General features: G+C 57.3%; 1 protein-coding gene across 1 annotated transcript; it reads left to right on the forward strand.

Annotated features, from left to right (window-relative positions):
* Positions 1-17,804: 17,804 nt before the first annotated feature.
* Positions 17,805-19,613, forward strand: LOC120701215 (E3 ubiquitin-protein ligase SINA-like 10). The gene is made up of 2 exons (XM_039985351.1): positions 17,805-18,581; positions 18,764-19,613. The coding sequence occupies exons 1-2, from the start codon at positions 18,042-18,044 to the stop codon at positions 19,490-19,492; spliced, it is 1,269 nt and encodes a 422-aa protein (XP_039841285.1). The 5' UTR covers positions 17,805-18,041; the 3' UTR covers positions 19,493-19,613.

Genomic DNA, 19,613 nt, shown 5'->3' on the forward strand with positions numbered 1-19,613 from the left:
CTCCCTTTTATATCTCAAGGGGGCGCGTACACAGCCGTTGGATCCCCGACAGGTGGGTCCAACGATGCAGTATAAAATAACGTACTGTTCATACATTATGGCGTCGCAGGCAAAGGAGATCTCTCTCTTGGATTCTCTTGCCTGCTCCCGGAGCCCTTCGTCCATCATGTCCTGGCGTTGTCTTGTCAGGTCGGGCCTGTCGTAGCTAGTGGCATCGCCCGCCACGTTGCTTAAGCGGGCGGTGTAGCTTGCGGCGTAGGCGGCATGATGGAAAAGCGTCGTGCTGTCGTATCCATTTAATGCTGCAAGCGGGCTCTGCGCGGTTGCGGCACAGGCGGCTCCACTGTGCTCCTTGGTAATACGCGGGGCACAGCGGGGCCTGTCAAAAGGCTGTCTCGTGTACCGCGGCGGCAGAGCACGCCTTGTCCATCGCATTAAATGCGGTAGGTGGGCGAGTCTTCCTGCGGAAGACTTGCGCACGATCCCACGTCTCCGGGACATGTGGCGGCTCCGGACCCCTACACGGTGAGGGGAGTCCGGACGGGCGCAGGAGGTCCCGGACCCCTCTGGGGGTCCTAGGCCTCGGCGGTCAGCTCGGAGCTTCCCTTCCTTAGAGACACGTGGCGTCACCGGACCCATCCTCAGGCGGGGAACGGTCCGGGGCCGTTGGCCTGGTGTGGGAAAAGCCTGGCCTGTGGGGCCTGGCTACTCCGTCTTTCCCGCGCAGCTACGGATAACTACGCGGGTCCTGCCTTGCTGCAGTAAGAGTGGGTATCCCTGTTACAGGGTACCGATAGTGGCCCCCGGGCCCACCTTGGGGGAGGTACGAACCCACAGGTGGGGCCACTTCTGCGATTTGGCTCTATATAGCTCGAAGTTCCTTTCTGCGGGGGTCTTGACCGGCTTTGACTACCCGTCGGGTTGGTTGCTGCCTCATCACATCGCAACGGCTTACTGACTTTGGGCCCCACGATCAGTGGTTCACCTAGTCATACGCGCGACGTTCGGCACTGTTGCGGCCGGAGTAAACGGATCATTTACCACCGGCGCAGCTCCCGAAAAGCTCGGCCACACCTGCGATTAATGCGCGCACGTCAGCTCAGCTTCCGCCTTGCTCCACGCGCGCGGGCGACGGTTCGGATCCCGCCTTTTCACACCTCCGTTGATTACCCGCTCTCCCTGACAGGTGGGCCTGGGCCCCCACGTCATGGACTGGGCGGTTAACTTCCAGATAAGGAGCGACCTGCCGACTCCTTACATTCCCGGCCTTGCTGGCGGAAGGTGGGAGGAGTGGCGCAGGGATTGGTTGATCGCCACCACCGAAGCCAACGAGCGCCTTGCCCTGCCGACCGCGGGGCCCGCCTCCGACAAAGCATCCTGGAGGGCCAAGCCATCGCTGCAGCCGGAGTTCGACTCCGTGCTGGACAAGATCAGGTCGCTGGCGGAGAGCGGCCTCACCTCATGGCACGTGCTCGGCGACTTCGTGAAGCGGCGGATCGCCCCCCTGAAGCCGCGGCCGCGACCGGCGTGGAGCTTCACCGGCCTCAACGATTGCAGCAGGACCCACCGCGGGGAGGGAAGCGACCTGACCCAGGAGGCCTTGGAGGTCCTGGTGCGGAACGTGACGGGAGACACCTTCATCCCGGAGAACCTGATCCTTCCGCAGAGCATAGTCCTCCTCTGCGAGGACCCGGCGAGGGTGGCGGTGCTGGCTACCCTGCCAACCCTGGACGACGGGGGACTGGCCCCACGGCAGACCGGAGGTGACCCGAACCGTGGGCTCCGGATCCCTGGCACGTCCGGGGATCAGGCTACGCTGAGCGCTGCGGGGTCCGGTGCCACCACGAAGGGGAAGCAGGCCGCGGCTAGCAGTGCGGTTGCGGCCGGCTCCAGCCGGGCACAGAGCAGCTCCGGCGCATCGTTGGGAGACGCAGGCCGGCGGAGGCTACTCCGGGGCGACGGGACCCTGGTCTCGGAGCCCGCCGCGAAGCGCCAGAGGTCTTCTGAGGGCGCTGGCCAAGGTAGCTCCCGGGCTGCTGGCCCCCATGGGTCCTCTGGCGCAACTGGACCACCACCATCGCCGCCAAGGGGTTCTTCCCGCCGGCAGCAAGAGCAGCAGCAACAAGAGCAGCCGCAAGTGCAGCGGCAGCAGGCACGCGGGCGGCAACAGCAGCAACTGGTGCGATCTCGGGTTGCGCCCATGCCACAGCCACAGGGACAGCAGCAGCGGGAGCAGGCCCGGGTTGCGCCTGCATCGCAGCTGCAGGGGCAGCAGCAGCATCAGGAGCAGCCGCAGGAGAAGAGGCCCGGGCTCCGGGGACGCTGGGTCCCCGGTACTTCCGGGTTAGTGTCATTCTACTCTCCTCCTTTGTGCCGGTGCTCTTTTTTTTCTGATGGCTTTTCTGCTTTGCAACCAGGGCTTCCCGCCCCAGCGGTTCCTCTACCGTCGCTGGCACATTGGCAGGTGCCCAGGCGGCGGCGGCCCTGGCGTCGACAGCGACGATGGCAGCAGGTGCGGGACCTTCAGGTACGGCGTCCTGTGCCAACCCCATGGTGCGTGGCATAGAGCTGACTAGCGTGCCATTTTTAGACTCCGCAGTGCTCAGTGCGGCGGCGGTGGTGGCGCCGGTGCTGGGTGCAGCCGCGCCCGACGCGGCGACGGTGGAGGCGCCGATACTGAACGCAGCCGCACCCGACACAACGGTGGAGGAAACGGCGGTACTGAGTGCAGCCGCGCCCGATGCCGTGGTGGCTGAAAAGCCGGCTCTGGGCGCCACGGCCCCCGACGCCGCAGCGGCGGAGGCGCGAGTGCTGGGCGGAGCCGCACCCGACACGGTGGTGGAGGTGCCGGTGCAGGGCGCAGCCGCACCCGACGCGGCCGCGTCCGCCACGGCGGCAGCGGGGGCGCCAGAGCTGGGCCCGGCCGCGCCCGACTCGGCGGCAGCGGGGGCGCCGGAGATGGGCCCGGCGGCGCCCGACTCGGCGACAGCGGAGGCGCCGGAGCTGAGCCCGACCGCGCCCGACTCGGCGGCAGCGGGGGCGCCGGAGCTGGGTCCGGCGGCGCCCGACTCGGCGACAGCGGAGGCGCCGGAGCTGAGCCCGGCCGCGCCCGACTCGGTGGTAGCAGAGGCGCCGGAGACAAGTGCCGCGGCAGAAGCCCCTACCTCCAGCTCCGGTCCTGCCGCAGAGGAGGAGTTGGAGGTGGTTTTTGGCAGGCGGCTCCTGCAGCTTCAACTTCCGGAGGAGGATGCGACTCCGCTTCCTCAGGTGCTGTTGCGAGTTCGGCGTTCGATCGAGGAGGCAACCTCCTCTGCCGAGGTGGCCTTCCGTCGGGAGTGGTCTGCTCTGGAGAGCAAGCGTCAGCGCCTCTCCGATTGGCACACCCGTCTGGAGGCGCATACGAAGGCTGAAGCCTCCCACGCCGCGGAAACTCGGTCAAAGCTCAAGGTGGACCAAGAGGCCTACCGAGCCAACCTTAAAAAGGTGTTTGACCGAGAGTTCGATGTGTCAAACCGAGAAAAATCCCTGGCGCAGCGGGAGCGGGACTTCACCCTGGAGGTTGTTGGCTTTGCTGCTCAACGGTCTGACCTCGAGGCCCACCTCGCAGCCCAACAGTCAGAGCTGGATACTCGCAGCGAGGACCTCGAGGTCCGGAGGCAGGAGCTCGACGTCTTCTCTGCGACTCTGCAGGGATGGCGTGAACAACTGCAGGAGAGGGCCCGCCAGCTGACTGCCGACGAGGGGGATTTGGAGGAGGACCGGAAGTCCCTCGCCAAGCGGGAGGCTCACGCCACCGGCATAGAGAAGGAGCTCGGGCGCCAGCGAGACTCGCTCAAGAAGCTGAAGGCATGGGCTGAGCAGAGGGAGACCAAGCTGGAGGAGAGGTCCCGCGAACTCGAGGAGAGGTCCCGTGAGCTCGAGGAGAGGTCCCGCGAGGTGGAGGTGGCCAAGGCGGCCCTGGACACCCGGGTGCAAGAGGCGGTCCGGGAGGCGGTCCGGAAGCACCAGGAAGACCAGCGCGCTGAGTCCCAGCGGATTGCTGACTGGGCAACCGAGGCGAGCCTGGCGTTGGTGCCACTTGGTCTGAGCCCAATCCAGGTGGCGGAGCCGCCAGCTTCAATAGCTGACGCCCTCCCGGTGCTGAGTTCTGCTTCGGATAGGCTCCAGCGCCTGGGGCCAGTCCTTGCCGGACAGCTTGAAACTGAGGGCCGCGAGCTGATCCGGCTGGTGGCGGAGCACATCCTGACCTGCCTCCGGAGCCACGATCCGACCATCTCTCTGGCGCCCGTGGTGGATGGCCCTGTAGCGGAGACGGAGGCCGCCGCTCGGGACAGCGTGCAGGAGGTCGTTGACTTCGTCGCCGCCTACTTCAAGCGAGAGCCTGCAGACCCTTGAGCTGGGCATTGTATCTTTTTTCTTTTGCATTATGTAACAAACTTGTACTAGCTGAAATTTTTGAAGCAGAAAAAACTTCAACTTAGCTGTTTGTCAGTTGTTGATTTGCAATATGCAGCACCCCGGCGCCCTGGCCCCCTGGCAGATAGGTTCAGTTGCTTCGACCTGTCTGCCATCTGAGCCGTAGAAGATACTCCAGACCTCCTTGGCATAGGGCTGCATAGCCTGCAAGACGATCAAGCGCCTTGTTCCCTGTGTAGTATACAGGAGTACAGATAGAAGAATCAAGTTTGCTTATATAGTGGCAACGATGCTGCAACTTAGCTATTTGACGCATGCAGAATTCATCCATGATGTCTGGGACAAAGTGGATGCCCTGGGCCCCCTGGGAGAGAGACTCGGTTGCTATGAGTCTTTCTACCATCGAGACTGGCTCTTATCCTGCATGAAAGCTTTGAAGCAGATACTCGGACCCCTTGGTAGGTAGGCTCAATGGTTTGAGACTGACCACCACCAGCCAGGTTTTAACCTGTGTACCACTTCAAAGTTATAGCTTAGTAACAGACCCGCGGGGCTCTTTCCTGACCAATCCCAGGCTGGTACCAGGTCCAGGGCTCTAGATGCACAGGTCCGGGTAGCTCTGTGCTTGTTACAGAGTGGAGGAGTGCGTAGGCTTAGGGTCGGAACCAGGCTAAGGCGCTACGCAGGGCTCCGGACCACTCCAGGAAACAGCATGATCTTTCCGGACCTGGCTTCACCGTCCCAGACCCTTCGCAGCAGTGGGTGAGGTCACTTTGCTGTGCTCGATCCTTTGAGATATAGTGCTGGACATGCCGTGTTGGATTTAGGAAGCCAGCTCTTGAGCTGGGACGAGGTCCGGGCCCCTAATTACCCGGCTCCAGGTACTAGAGCACTCGTTACAGGGTGGTGGAGTGTGCAGGCTTTTGGGTGCGGAACCAGCTAAGCGGCTACACTGGGCTCCGAACCACCCCAGGAAACAAGTACCCGCTCCCCAGAGTAGGTCCCTAGGGATCCGGACCCCTCTCCAGCAGCAAGAGGGTCCGGATCTGTACGGCAGTCCAGCAGCTCAATGCAGATCTTAGTTGCAGCAACAAGAGTAGAGGTCCCGCGGGGGTTAGAAAAAGCGAAAATTCCGAGAATCGAAATGCGTAATTTAACCTTGACACAAAGACAGAACTAGGAGAAAATCTTTCCTTTGCAATCTCGATGTACATGGCTTGCGCGATGGATGCCAGAGGCCGGGTTTACGAGGTCGGACCTCTACCGCTCTGAGCCGCGTGTTAGCCGCTAGTGCGATGGATGCCAGAGGTCGGGTTTACGAGGGTAGCCCCCAACCGCTCTGGACCGCACGCTAACTCTATCTTATTACAAAGGAAAAGTTATTTCCCTGCTCTGCCTAGGTGTAAAACTTACGCAGATGCTCTATGTTCCATGGGTTGGGCAGCGGCTCTCCGTCTTCTGTGGCGAGGCGAACGCATCCGGGCCGGCATACCTCTGTAACCATCAAGGGCCCCCTCACAGGCTGCGAGCGGCGGGGCGCTGGCAGCGGCTAGGGAGTTGCTTCGCAACCCCCCGGCTGAGGCAGCCTCGCCAGACGCCCTGAAGCAGTGGCGGGACGACGTCGACCGTCTCCTCCACCTGGCTCAGGCCTCCCCCAGTTCTGCAAAGACTGGGCAACGACCTCCGCCTGGCAACGCGGTGGTACCTTACCACCAGCGTCAGGGCGGTGCGTCGGCATCTGTGCGCTCCCCTACCGTGAGGGGTGCACGAACAGAAGACTTGCGGGCGGAGCTCAACCGCCGGCGCGCGGGGGAGGATGCCCGCATCGCTGTCGAGAGGGCGCGAGAGCGCCGTCTCAACATTGAGGGACGCAACCTCAATGTTGATCTGGATGCGGCGGCACCCAGGCCTCCGGTGAACGCCCGGATTCAGTCAGGCGCACCGGTGGCCGGGGTGGGTTGTGCTGCACTTGCGGAGCACCTCCGCGCCGTGGCGTGGCCACCCAAGTTCCGCCCCCACTTGCCGGAAAAGTACGACGGTACTACTAACCCGTCAGAATTCCTGCAGGTGTATGTTACCGCCATCACAGCGGCTGGTGGTAACGGCGCCGTAATGGCAAGCTACTTTCATGTAGCCTTGTCTGGGCCAGCCCGGACTTGGCTCATGAATCTCACACCTGGGACGATCCAGTCCTGGGAAGAGCTCTGTGCGAGGTTCACAGCGAACTTCGCCAGCGCCTACCAGCAGCATGGTGTGGAGGCACACCTTCACGCCGTGAGGCAAAAACCCGGGGAAACGCTTCGGGCCTTCATCTCGCGCTTCACCAAGGTACGGGGAACCATTCCTCGTATCTCAGATGCATCTATTATTACTGCTTTCCGCCAGGGGGTACGTGATGAGAAGATGCTAGAGAAGCTGGCGACGCACGAGGTGGAAAGCGTCACTACGCTTTTCTCCCTGGCAGACAAGTGTGCCAGGGCCGCTGAGGGCCGTGCATGGCACTCAGCCCCCCAAGACGGAGACACCAAGAATGGTGGCTCCAGTGCTACCGCTCCGGGCGGTGGCAAGAAGAAGAAGAAGAACCGGGTTCGCGGGGAGCCGCATTCTGGCGGACCAGTCGTTGCAGCAGCAGCGCCAGCAGCGGCGCCAGCTGCGACGGCAGCGGCTGGAGGCCAGAATGCACACGGCAAACGCCCTCGCCTGCAAGGTGGAAGCGGAGGTTCATGCCCAGTGCATCCCACCGCTCGCCACAGCGCCGCTGACTGCCGCGAGATCCAAAAGCTCGCGAAGCGGGTCAGTGGGCAGCATGAGCAGTCCTCTAAGGATGGCTCATCCCCTCCTCGCCAGCGGGCCGGCAAGGAGAAGGCCTCTGACAGCATGGCCGCGGCCGGGGAGAAGGAGCTGGGGTACCAATCCCCCGCTCGAGAGCTGAAGGGCGTCTATCACGACGACGACTCCGGTTCCGACAACGGCGACCGCCGCAAGAAGCTGTACGTAATGTATGGCGGGAGCTGGGAGCTCGTCTCCCGGCGGGACGTGAAGACCCTTCGCCGGGAGGTCCTTTCAGTGAAGCCGGGGGTCCCGAGGGCGGCGCCGCACCAGAGGTGGATGAACACCACCATCTCTTTCGGGCCATCCGACTGCCCGGAGAATATGGCCAGAGCTGGTGTGCTACCTTTAGTCACCGCTCCTGTCATATCCAACGTGAGGCTCTACCACGTGCTGATTGACGGTGGGGCTGGCCTCAACGTCATCAGTTATGCAGCGTTTAAGCAGCTGCAGATCCCAGAGTCCAAGCTGACTCCCTCTCGCCCATTCTCCGGAGTGGACCCACACCCGGTGTTCCCTCTGGGGAGCATCACATTGCCGGTCACGTTCGGGACCGAGGAGAACTTCCGCACAGAGAGCGTCATGTTCGATGTTGCGGAGGTGAACCTCCCGTTCAACGCCATCATTGGCCGACCGGCACTCTACCGCTTCATGGCCATTGCCCACTATGGGTATTTGGTCTTGAAGATGCCTTCCCCTGCCGGAGTCCTCACCGTGCAGGGCGACCGCACCGCTGCCGTCGCTGCAGTTGAGAGACTGCATACTCTGGCGGCAGAGGCTGCATGCTCCGAGGAGGATCCGTCCACCTCGCAACCCAGGGCGCCTGCAAAGGCTCCCAAGGTCCAACCATCTGATCCGGACCAAGTTCCCGTGAAGACGGTACAGATTGGAGCAGACTCCACCAGGACCACCCGCATCGCGGGGAACCTGGAGGAGAAATAGGAAGACGCGCTCATCGCTTTCCTCCGGGCAAATGTCGACGTGTTCGCCTGGGAACCGTCACAGATGCCCGGGATCCCCAGGGAAGTGATCGAGCACAAATTGAGGATCTACCCCGACGCCACGCCGGTGCGCCAGAAGCCTCGGAAGCAGTCCGTGGAGCGGCAGAACTTCATCCGCGAAGAAGTCCGTAAGCTCCTACACGCCGGCTTCGTCGAGGAGGTCCACCACCCCGAGTGGTTGGCCAATCCGGTCGTCGTCCCAAAGGCCAACGGGAAGCTTCGGATGTGCATCGACTACACCAGCCTCAACAAGGCATGTCCAAGAGACCCCTATCCTCTTCCGCGTATCGATCAGATCGTGGACTCCACCTCAGGGTGTGACCTTTTGTCTTTCCTAGATGCATACTCTGGTTTCCACCAGATTCAGATGTCTAGAGAGGATAGGAAGCATACTGCCTTTGTAACAGTAGATGGGCTTTATTGCTACATTGTCATGCCGTATGGTCTAAGGAATGCCTTACCCACGTTTGTGCGAGCTATGAACAAAACCTTCTGTAATCTAATTAGAGATATTGTTGAGGTTTATGTCGATGACATTGTGGTCAAGACTAAGGTAGGGTCAACACTAGTGGAGGACCTGTCCCACGTCTTCGCTCCACGCGCACGAAGCTGAACCCAGAGAAGTGCATCTTCGGCGTCTCAGCAGGGAAGCTGCTGGGTTTCCTGGTCTCGCATCGAGGCATCGAGGCAAACCCAGCCAAGATCAAGGCGATCGAAGCAATGAGGCCTCCTGGCCGCATCAAGGACGTCCAGAAGCTTACTGGATCTCTCGCTGCTCTTAGCCGCTTCATATCGAGGCTGGCCGAGAGGGCCCTTCCCTTCTTCAAGCTATTAAGGAGGTCCGGTCCATTTTCTTGGACCGAAGAGGCTGAACAGGCCTTCCAGGAGCTGAAGCAGCACCTCACCTCGCTGCCAGTATTGGTGGCTCCAGAACCCGGTGAGCCGTTGTTTCTGTATCTTGCTGCATCTGCGGAGGCGGTCAGCATGGTGCTGGTCGCCGAAAGGATGGAGCAAACTCGCCAGGGGAGCTCCAAGGTCCTGTTGGCCAAGGATGGTGAGCCGGACCCCGGACACGGGGGCCCGTCAGCCTCACCCCAGCTTGAAGGTCCGGATCCTGCACAGGCAGGTCCGGGGGAGCCTCGTCCTAGTGGGAACCCAGAACCACTGGGGGCCCAAGGGACAGATGTGGTGGACAAGGGCGAGCTGGACCCGGGAGCTAGGGTCCGGACCGTCCAGAAGCCAGTCTACTACGTTAGTGAAGTCCTCCACGAGGCAAAGGCCAGGTATCTTGAGACGCATAAGCTTATCTACGCAATACTTATTGCGTCCAGGAAACTGCGCCACTACTTTCAAGCACACCGAGTTGTTGTAGTGACCTCTTACCCATTAAGAGCGATCCTACACAACTCCAACGCCACAGGCAATATCGCCAAGTTGGCAGCAGAGCTGGCAGAATTCCAACTGGATTTCCAGCCACGCCATGCGGTCAAGAGCCAGATCCTGGCTGATTTCATAGCGGAGTGGACTCCTTTCCCAAGCAACCCTGGGGGTCCAGTCATAAATGCTGGACCCCCGGAGCCGGAAATCAGGACACCAGTCTTCACCGAGCCTCACTGGACACTCTTCTTTGATGGGTCCGCCCGCGAGAAGTGGGCCGGGGCTGGTGTGGTCCTCATCGACCCAAACGGAGATCAGCTGAAGTACATGGTGCACCTTGAGTTCAAGGCCACCAACAACATGGCGGAATACGAAGCTCTGATCTTCGGCCTGACGCAAGCCCTCTCATTGGGGGTCCGGCAGCTTCTGGTGAAGGGGGACTCCCAGCTAATCATCAAGCAGGTCCGAGGGGATTGCAACTGCAACAATCCCCAGCTCGCGGCATACCTCATACACGTGAGGAAGCTCGAGAAGGACTTCGACGCCTTGGAACTGCAACACGTTCCCCGCGAGCACAACTCAGCAGCAGATGATCTCTCTGCGAGAGCATCTACCTGGGCATCTGTGCCCGAGGGTGTCTTTGAAAGACGGCTGCTGAAACCTACCGCCCAGCCTGCTGAGCCGGGTGAGGGGGATCAAGCTGGCACCTCGAAGCTAGCGGTCCCGGCAGCATTCCACCTATGGTGCCCGGCCAGGGCTGTGTGTTCTGTTGAGGAACCTGGTGACCTCACAGAGCCACCCCACCTGCTCTACGAGCTCCCGATGCATGGATCTCCGAGATCCGGGACTACCTGAAGGACAACATCCTCCCTGATGATGATGTGTCCACTGAGCGCGTAGTCCGATTGGCTAAACGTTACGCGGTGGTAGAAGGGGACCTCTACCGCCGTGGCGCCAACGGTGTCCTCATGCGATGCATTTCCCAGGGAGAGGGCCGTGAGTTGCTCGCGGAGATCCATGGAGGCGAGTGCGGAAGTCATTCCTCCTCTCGCACGCTTGTTGGCAAGGCCTTTCGGCATGGCTTCTACTGGCCAACAGCACTCCAGGAAGCGGCTGAGCTGGTAAGGTCCTGCAAAGCATGCCAGTTCCATGCAAAACAAATACACACCCCAGCTTAAGCTCTGCAGATGATTCCACCCTCATGGCCATTCGCTGTGTGGGGTGTGGATATCCTGGGGCCTTTCCCCCGGGCTGTCGGCGGATACCGGTTCCTCTATGTCGCCATCGACAAGTTCACCAAGTGGCCGGAAGTTACTCCTGTGGTGAATATTACTAAGAAGTCAGCAGTCGCATTCCTCAGGTCCATTGTGTGCAAATTTGGCGTCCCAAACCGCATCATCGCGGACAACGGGACCCAATTCAAAAGCAGACTCTTCCAAGAGTACTGTGAGGACATCGGCATCCAGCTATGCTTTGCGTCCGTAGCACATCCCCGCAGCAATGGACAGGTTGAGAGAGCGAATGCAGAGATCCTCAGGGGACTCAAGACCCGCACCTACAACTGCTTGAAGAAGCATGGTGCCAAATGGGTTGACGAGCTTCCGTGTGTACTATGGGGCAACCGGACCACACCCAGCCGAGCCACCGGGGAGACTCCGTTCTTCCTGGTCTACGGGGCTGAAGCATGCCTTCCCCCAGAAATTCACCTGGGCTCACCACGGGTCCAGGCCTTTGACGAATCCATGCAGGAGCAGCTGCGGTGCGACGACGTGGACTTCGTTGACGAGCGAAGGTGGCGAGCAGCAATCCGAAATGCATGCTACAACCAGGCGCTCCGGCGCTATCATCAACGGTTCGTGCACAGTAGGGAGCTCCGGGCTGGCGACCTCGTCTTCAGACGGATCCTGAACCGAGCAGGGCTCCACAAACTCTCCCCCAGCTGGGATGTTGTGGGGGTTCTAGGGGTACCCACAGCCGGGTGGCGGAACGCACCCGCCTATTCCCAGTGAGGGAGTACTCGGGGAAGTACTAGGCGATGGGGCTGAATCTACGCTGAGACAAGGACTCAAGAACACACGATTTAGAGTGGTTCGGGCCGCCGGAGCGTAATACCCTACGTCCACTGGGAGATGTATTGTTCTTGGTGGTGTGTATGAACCTATCCTCTGCTGGCCTTGGCTCTTGCCCGACCTGAGGTCTTCTAGCGGCGCCCCCTCCTTTTATAGATCAAGGGGGAGTGGATACATAGGACGTTGATGCCCCGACAGGTGGGCCCAACGTGACTGTGGCTACAGTGGTAGCGAATCTTTCCTCCGATATGCGTACTGCTGCTCCTCTGACTCAGGGGGGTCTTCTCTTGTCCCGTCAGCGAGGCGCCCGTTGGAGTAGCGTAGCTTGCGGCGTGGCCTGCTGAGGCTATTATGTAGCGTCATAATGGGCGAAGCCGAGCCGTCGTATCCATCTGTTACGGCAGGCTGGCAGATGCGGTATGGGCGGCGCCAGCGGCTCCACTGCCTTGGTAATACGCGATCAATAGTGTCCCCTGGTCAATGAAACGCCTCAGCTTCTGCCATATCAATGCAGACGTCCACCTACCGCAATGAATGCAATGGCGGGTGAACGTTAGTATGGAAACCCAAACGGCCATATCTTGCAGACACGTGGCGTCTCCAGACCACCCCGACGCGGGGTGCCGATTTCTTCCCTTAGTGAGGGGTCCGGTTACTATACAGGGGGTCCGGGACCCCACGAGGGGTCCGGGACCCTGCGGGGGTCCGGTCTCCTTGGGAGGTCCGGAGCCCCGGCTGCTCGCGCATGAGTTCCTGCCTCTTCCGGGACACGTGGTGTCACCGGACCTTTCCCAACTGTGGAACGGTCCGGGCCGTTGCTGGGAGAACAGGACTCCGGACCGCAGGGGTCCGGCTGTTTGGATGTAGTTAAGGATAACTACAAGATCCTTTCGTAGACACAGCAAGAGGGGGTACCCCAGTCCTGGGGTACCGACACCTCCTATAACTACAAGGGGAGGGGTAGAGAATGAACACACACACTCACCTCTCTTCTTAAGCCCATCTTGTGGAGTCTATAGGCTTAGTGGAGTTTAGGAGAAGTTTAGTAGTCATTGAAATACCTGCAATCCCAATTGGCGTCTGCGGGTGTCATCGCTGCTTCCCGGTGGTGACGCTGGTAGGCGCCAACAGAGCCCTGCGCTCCTGCCTGGCTGCGGAGCTGACCTAGCCGCTACTCGTATCTCGTCTCCCGCCTAGCTACCACGCCCGTGGCGCTGATCATTTACCCAGCCGTAGAGCCCCTACCAATGTCCATCCTCGCGGCCGACAAGTCCCTGCCTGTCTATTCGTCTGGCCCTCATCGATTGCGCCCTTGCTGCCGAGATCGCCAACTTGAGGAGCTAGAGTTCCGCTCTTGCAGCTGGGCATTGGGGAATCGAGGGACCGAGGGGACACACATGCGCTTGGCTTGTCGGTCAAACTGGCTGACTGGCTGCCTGATCGCTAATGGGCCAGTGGGCCGTTGGGTGGGGAGGGGTGGGACGTGAGGTGCTACGATTTTCAGCACCAAACAGAAACTAGAAGTTTGGAAGCCAGTTATATTGTCCAGTATTCATAGTTTTAATTCATATACATATGCTACACTCTATATATGTAAAAGGTTTTGCCAAAAAATAATGGGTATTCACTTGAATACCTTTGATACAATGTAGGCCCGCCCCTGCCTACCGCCCGGCAGGGGGCCTGCCGCCCATCAGCGGGGCGGCAGGGACTTATATGTAAATTAAAAAAAATTTATTTGCGCGGACGCCTTTGGCGGGAGCCTGCCGCCCCCCTGCCGGGCGGCAGGCCCCCTGCCGCCACTCCACTGGGCGGCAGGGATCCTGCCGCCCGGCAGGGGGTGCCGGGCGGCGGCAGGCTCCCCCATGCTATATAAAAGGGTTTCCTTCCCCCTCCCCCCTCCCCCCTCATTTGCTTCCCACGACATCCAGAGAGCGGGAGGGAGAGAGGAGGGGTGAGGGAGGGAGTTGTAACGGCGAAGCCCTGCCGGATTTTGGATCCTAACCGCAGGTAATAAATATTTCTCAACTTTCTCGATCTAAATTTATTGTATGTTTAATTCTATAATTAGTGTCTGCAGCAGTAATGATATTTTAGCGATTTAGGTAATGTTTTTAATATAATTTAGATAGAATTAAGATTAGTTTTTAGAAAAACCAATTAGGTTTACCAACAAATTTTGTGGTATTGATTAGTTGTTTAATACGAGAAAAATTTCGAGAAATAGTCAGAAATTGTAGAAAATATTAGAAAAGTATATGAAACATTCAGATAAATTATAGAAAATGCAGAAAAATTTAGAAAATATTAGAAAAATATATTTATAAAAATATATTGTAAAAAATTGTAGGAAATGCACGAAAATGTTAGAAAAGTTTATGAAAATTTAAGATAAATTGTAGAAAATGCAGAAAACTTTAGAAAATATTAGTAAAATATATTTATAAAAATATATTGTACAAAAATTGTAGGAAATGCAAGAAAATGTTAGAAAAGTTTATGAAAATTGAAGATAAATTGTAGAAAAATGCAGAAAAATTGTAGAAAATGCAGAAAACTTATATTTTTTTTGTGTTAGGTATGGCCGGAGATACGCCAGCTCTACTTGACGGAGTCATAGACTCGTCGCACCGGTCCTTTCTTGTAGTGGTTCAGCGCGTGAAACTTAACGTGCTGCGTCCACGTCCACCAGCGGAGTTTATTCCTGTTGACCCACGATGGGTGCCCAGGTGATATGTCATCGGATTATGTTTTTAAAAATACGTTTGTTTCGTATACGTTTCGTACATAATGTACTTACCTTTGATCGTTCTATTTTTCAGGTTGTGTGAGGCTGGTCTTCTTACTATAGGTCGTCTTGCTGAGAGTGGTTCAGTACAGCTGGACAGGTCCTTACTGATGGCTCTAGTTGATAGATGGAGGCCTGAGACAAACACCTTCCACCTCCCTTGTGGGGAGATGACACCGACCCTACAGGACGTTGCGATGCTGCTGGGTCTTCCTATCAGTGGGGATGTCGTAGGGCCTCGTGTTGTCCCGCCTACGTGGTTGGACGATCTAGAAGAGCGTTTTGCAAATATTGACATCGCGATTGATGTAGAAGAGCACCCAAAAGCAACAGGCCCTGCCAAGGCATGGATCCTCCGGTTCCAGGTACATATCTTGTTTTGTTACGATTAATGTTAGAGTTATGCTTTTGACTAGTGCAGTTATGGTTTTATTTTATAATTGATCTCGTACTCATAAATGTTCATCTTTTCTATGCAGCACGACAATTTGGCACATGATGCTGATGATGATAGCGTCACTCGATCCCTTGAGGCATACCTGTTGTGGTTGTTTGGATACATAATGTTCAACAACTCACACGGGGCCTATGTGGATAGGGTGCTTGTGCCTTACGCACTGGAGATCGCAGAGGCAGCTGTGGAGGAAATGCCTCAATACAGTTGGGGTGTAGCGGTACTTGCAGCCACGTACCGTGGCCTCTGCAAGGCATCGGTGCAAAATAAGCACAGTGCAATTCTTACAGGATGTCCAATTCTGCTACAGCTTTGGTCGTACGAGAGGATAGCAATTGGTCGCCCGCTTGTCGACCACTCACCGTATGAGCTGGATATGTACGGTGACACCGAGGACGATAGGCCCACCATGGGGACTCTCTGGTACGCTCGTCAGGTACAGAAATGACTGCTACTCGTACTATTCTGTTGGCAATTCTGTGCATATTATTTCTTATTTGTACATATTATTTCTTATTTGTACATATTATTATTAATTTTGTGCAGAAGAGGTGGGCCCACGTACAGTCTCGTCGGGCCTATCCTGATTTTGTGGCTGAGTTTGATCGGTTGACACCTGAAGACGTCGTGTGGGAGCCCTACTCCGAGTTGGCTATAAACACTCGTGCACCGATCGGGATATCTTCGGTTTGCTTTCAGGACCAGGCCTTTTGGATGACAACTACAGCATTGGTGTACGACGTTTACATTGAGGCTCACTGCCTGGACAGAGTCAGGAGACAGTTCGGTCAAAGGCAGTTGTATCCTGTGCCGTCAGCATTGGATCGGGTCGAACGGCATGACCACAGGTAACAATTCATATACTATTTCAGTGATTATGCATTGTATAGTTAACTAATCATATTTGACTAAATTGTTTTAAATATTTAGTTTATCGAGGACTGGGCAACTCTTCTCCAACATGTGGGTGACAAGGGTGCAGCCTTGGGTCGATGGCTGGGACCAGGCAGAGGAGAACGTGGCGCTTGCGACCCCTGCACACACGGAGGCTTCGTATAGGGCGTACCTGAGCTGGTACCAGCCTCAGACTCATTGCCGCTTGATATATGCTGACATGCAACCACAGCCGCATGTTGCGACAGCACAGGATGGGTACGCACGACATAGGGATGAAGCATTAGCTGGGGCGGTGAGTCAAAGTTATCATCGCTTTTCAAATACTTTGGATTATAGTGTTAATGCCTTTTTTTTCTTGCTTGCAGTTTGAAATGTGCAGGTTGATGGACTTAGATGACAGGGCGAATTTGATGAGGATTCGAGGGGGGTCTATGATGGATAGGAATGAGCAAGAGTCGGCCTGGACCCGAGTTTCACAAAGAGCTCATTCCATGCTTGAAGCCTTTGGTAGCCGGACATCGTACGATGACTCGTACGGTTCGTCTCAAGCCTCGACCTCGTTTCCTTGTGGTCCCACACAGCAGCAGTCTTTCCAAGCACATTATTGGTCTCAGCAGCATTATCCAGGTACGTGAGGATACTTACTAACTTCCTACTTTGAAGCCAACAATTAATTCTCAGTCCATACAGGTGATGCACACCCACCTTACCAACCTCACGGAGGAACTCAGTTTAGTACCATGGCACCAGCTGCAGGGATGTCATTTCAACCAACACAGGCACCACAACGACCTTTCGGTAGACATATAGTCAATATCTTAATTTCAATTAATTGTGGTATCAAGTCTAATTCCTTTTGTATTTACATATAGGATCACAACAGTTATATGATGCTGTACCTTCTTCGTATTACCCTATGGCGACAGCAGAAGGAACGCAAGGTAAATACCTAATCTGTAGCCCGAATTTATCATGTGCTTCTTATCTCTATGAATATTTTAAATAATTTGAACGGTTTACAGGATCGCACCACCAGCTTCCTGATATGGGTCATTCCTCGTATCCACCACCACTAGGTACGTATGATGAATATATACCAAAATATATGACTTATAAGACGATGATTAAGATATCTTAATTGCTACTGTATATGGCCCACACAGGATACCTTTGAGGCGAACTTCGAAGATTGGAGTCGGTTATTTTCTACACCTAACCCGCAGGCCGATACTACCTTCCAGACACCTGTGCCCACCGGACGTCCAGGTAGAGACGTAGGGCCTCCAGAGCGACACACCTACTCTACAGACCACGTCCACGCTCAGCGTAAAAGAGGTCGACATGGCCGGGGTGACCGGGGTGGTTAGGATGTGCTTCTAGCTGTTTCTGTATTTTTGTTATAGACATGTCATCATGTTATACTTATTTCGTTCTCATACATCACATATTTCGTTCTCATTTGCGTATGTGTGTGAATTGCTAGCTTATACTTTTCATATTCATATTCTTTACTAATGGTTTTTATTTGTATCCATATCTAAAACACATCTAATGGCTATAGCAATTTGTTGGGGGAGCCTGCCGCCCCCCTGCCGCCCAGTGGAGTGGCGGCAGGGGGCCTGACGCCCGGCAGGGGGGCGGCAGGCTCCCGCCAAGGGCGTCCGCGCAAATAAATTTTTTTTAATTTACATATAAGTCCCTGCCGTCCCGCTGATGGGCGACAGGCCCCCTGCCACCCCCCTGCCGGGCGGAGGGGTACAAAATTGTAAATTGTGATATTGAAAATATATTTCTGTAAAAAATGTTTTCGAAAAATATAAAAATAAAAAAGACCCAAAAAAACACACAAAAGATTTTGGGCCCAACAATAGCTAGGGTTTTATTATTTTCTGGAAGGCGAACTCATCGGAGCCCCGCGCCGATAGTATATATAAATCCTAGAAGCCATGGGAATGGTAGACATGGCCCGTTCGTCGTACCATCATGGACGACAGCCACGGCCGGCGGCGTCTGTGGCGGGGGATTGGGAAGCATCGTCCTCGTCCGGCCGGAGGAGGAAGAGGTCTCGTTACCGTCCGCCCTCGCCGCTGACGCCAGTCCAATCGTCGTCGTCACCGTCGTCGTACTCCCCGACTTGCCCGTCCTACTCGCCGACGTCGTCGCTGCCCCCTTCGCCGGAGTATTGGCCGCAGCGGCATGACGAGGATGTGATGACCGGAGATGAGGAGCACGGTTCGGACGGTCCGGTTCGCCGCGAGAGGGAACAGGAGTTCTCGGATGGATCTGACGGTTACGGTGGAGCGGAAGATGGGCAGGAGGAGGAGGAGGACCGGAATGAAAGCGAGGGAGAACAGGAGTACTCGGATGGATCTGAGGAAGGTGAGCAGCAGGCGCATGATATTCAGGAAGACGAAGAGGAACTACCGCAGCCGCAGCCGCACGGCGAGGAGGAGCAGCAGCAGCGAAGTGATGGATCCGGTGGTGATAATGGCGTGGAGGACGAGCAGCAGGTAGGAGAAGAACAGCAGCAGGAAGAAGAGGCGCCGCAGGCACATGGCGCGGACGTCGCCGCCGTCGCTGTTGCTGGTGGGGACGATGACCTCGCGGCGGCGCCGCGGCCGTCATCGCCCGCACCGTCGCTGCGCTCGGAGAGTTCATCGGTCGTCGTCGTCGGGGAAATGACGGTGGACCGCACCCACGCGCTCGACTGCGGCATCTGCTTCCTCCCGTTGAAGCCTCCCATCTTCCAGGTACATGCTGCATCAACGACATTACTAGATTTTCTTCCCCTAATTCTGTTCTTGAACTCGTCGGATCCATCGATCGATCTTCACCATGGACGACCTTGGACCCTTGGTGGAGTGGATCTAGATTAATCCATCTGGGTCCACCTCTGACCTAAACATTGTTTGCTATATGTGCACGCGTGCAGTGCGACGTGGGGCACGTGGTGTGCTCGCCGTGCCGCGACAAGCTGGCGGCGGCCGGCCGGTGCCACGTCTGCCGGGACCCGACCGGCTTCCGGCGGTGCCACGCCATGGAGCAGATGGTGGACTCGGTCCGCGTCGCTTGCCCGCACGCCGCGCACGGCTGCGCCGACAGGCCGGCGTACCACGACCGGGGACGCCACGCCCGCGAGTGCGCGTACGCGCCCTGCCGCTGCCCCGGCGGCGGCAGCGGCTGCGGCTTCGTCGGCCCCGCGCCGGCGCTCGCTGAGCACGCCGCCGCCGATCACGGCTGGCCGTGCGCCGCCGAGGCCGCCGCCGGTGCCTCCTTCGGCGTCGACCTCCGCGACGGCTTCAACCTCCTCACCGCCGTCCGCGGCGGCGCCCAGAATCTGCTCCTGCTGAACGTGGCGAGCACGCCGTTCGGCCGCGCCATCTCCGTGGTACGGGTCCTCCCTCAGGTGGCCTCCACGGGCAGCTCCTCGGCGCCGGAGGCGAGTGGCGCGAAATGCGAGCTCGAGCTCATGTACTGGCGCTACAAGGGTTTCCTACGCGAGCACTGCCTGATGTCCCGCTTCGAGGTCCCATCCATGGATCCCTCGGACGCGCTGCCAGATCCCAGCGCCTCCTTCCAGTTCTTCGTCCCAAAGAGTGTTCGTGGACACGACGACGCTGGTCTTCACGTCAATGTTGTTATCGCCATCAACTCATCGTAACCAAGCAGATCGATCGTCATGCAGATCGACATGCACCAAGTGTTGGTGAATAAATTGGTTTGGGGTGGTCAAAGTTATTGTCTTTAATTCTACTATATGTTTGCTTTAGTCGTTTGTCACT

This window comes from Panicum virgatum, chromosome 3K (genome assembly GCF_016808335.1).
Source record: "Panicum virgatum strain AP13 chromosome 3K, P.virgatum_v5, whole genome shotgun sequence".
In the NCBI taxonomy this organism is placed as follows: domain Eukaryota; kingdom Viridiplantae; phylum Streptophyta; class Magnoliopsida; order Poales; family Poaceae; genus Panicum; species Panicum virgatum.

Coding starts and splice junctions, on each gene's coding strand:
- LOC120701215 (XM_039985351.1), top strand. CDS start 18,042: ATGACCGGAGATGAGGAGCACGGTTCGGACGGTCCGGTTCGCCGCGAG. Junction 18,582..18,763: donor TGAAGCCTCCCATCTTCCAG/GTACATGCTGCA, acceptor GCACGCGTGCAG/TGCGACGTGGGGCACGTGGT.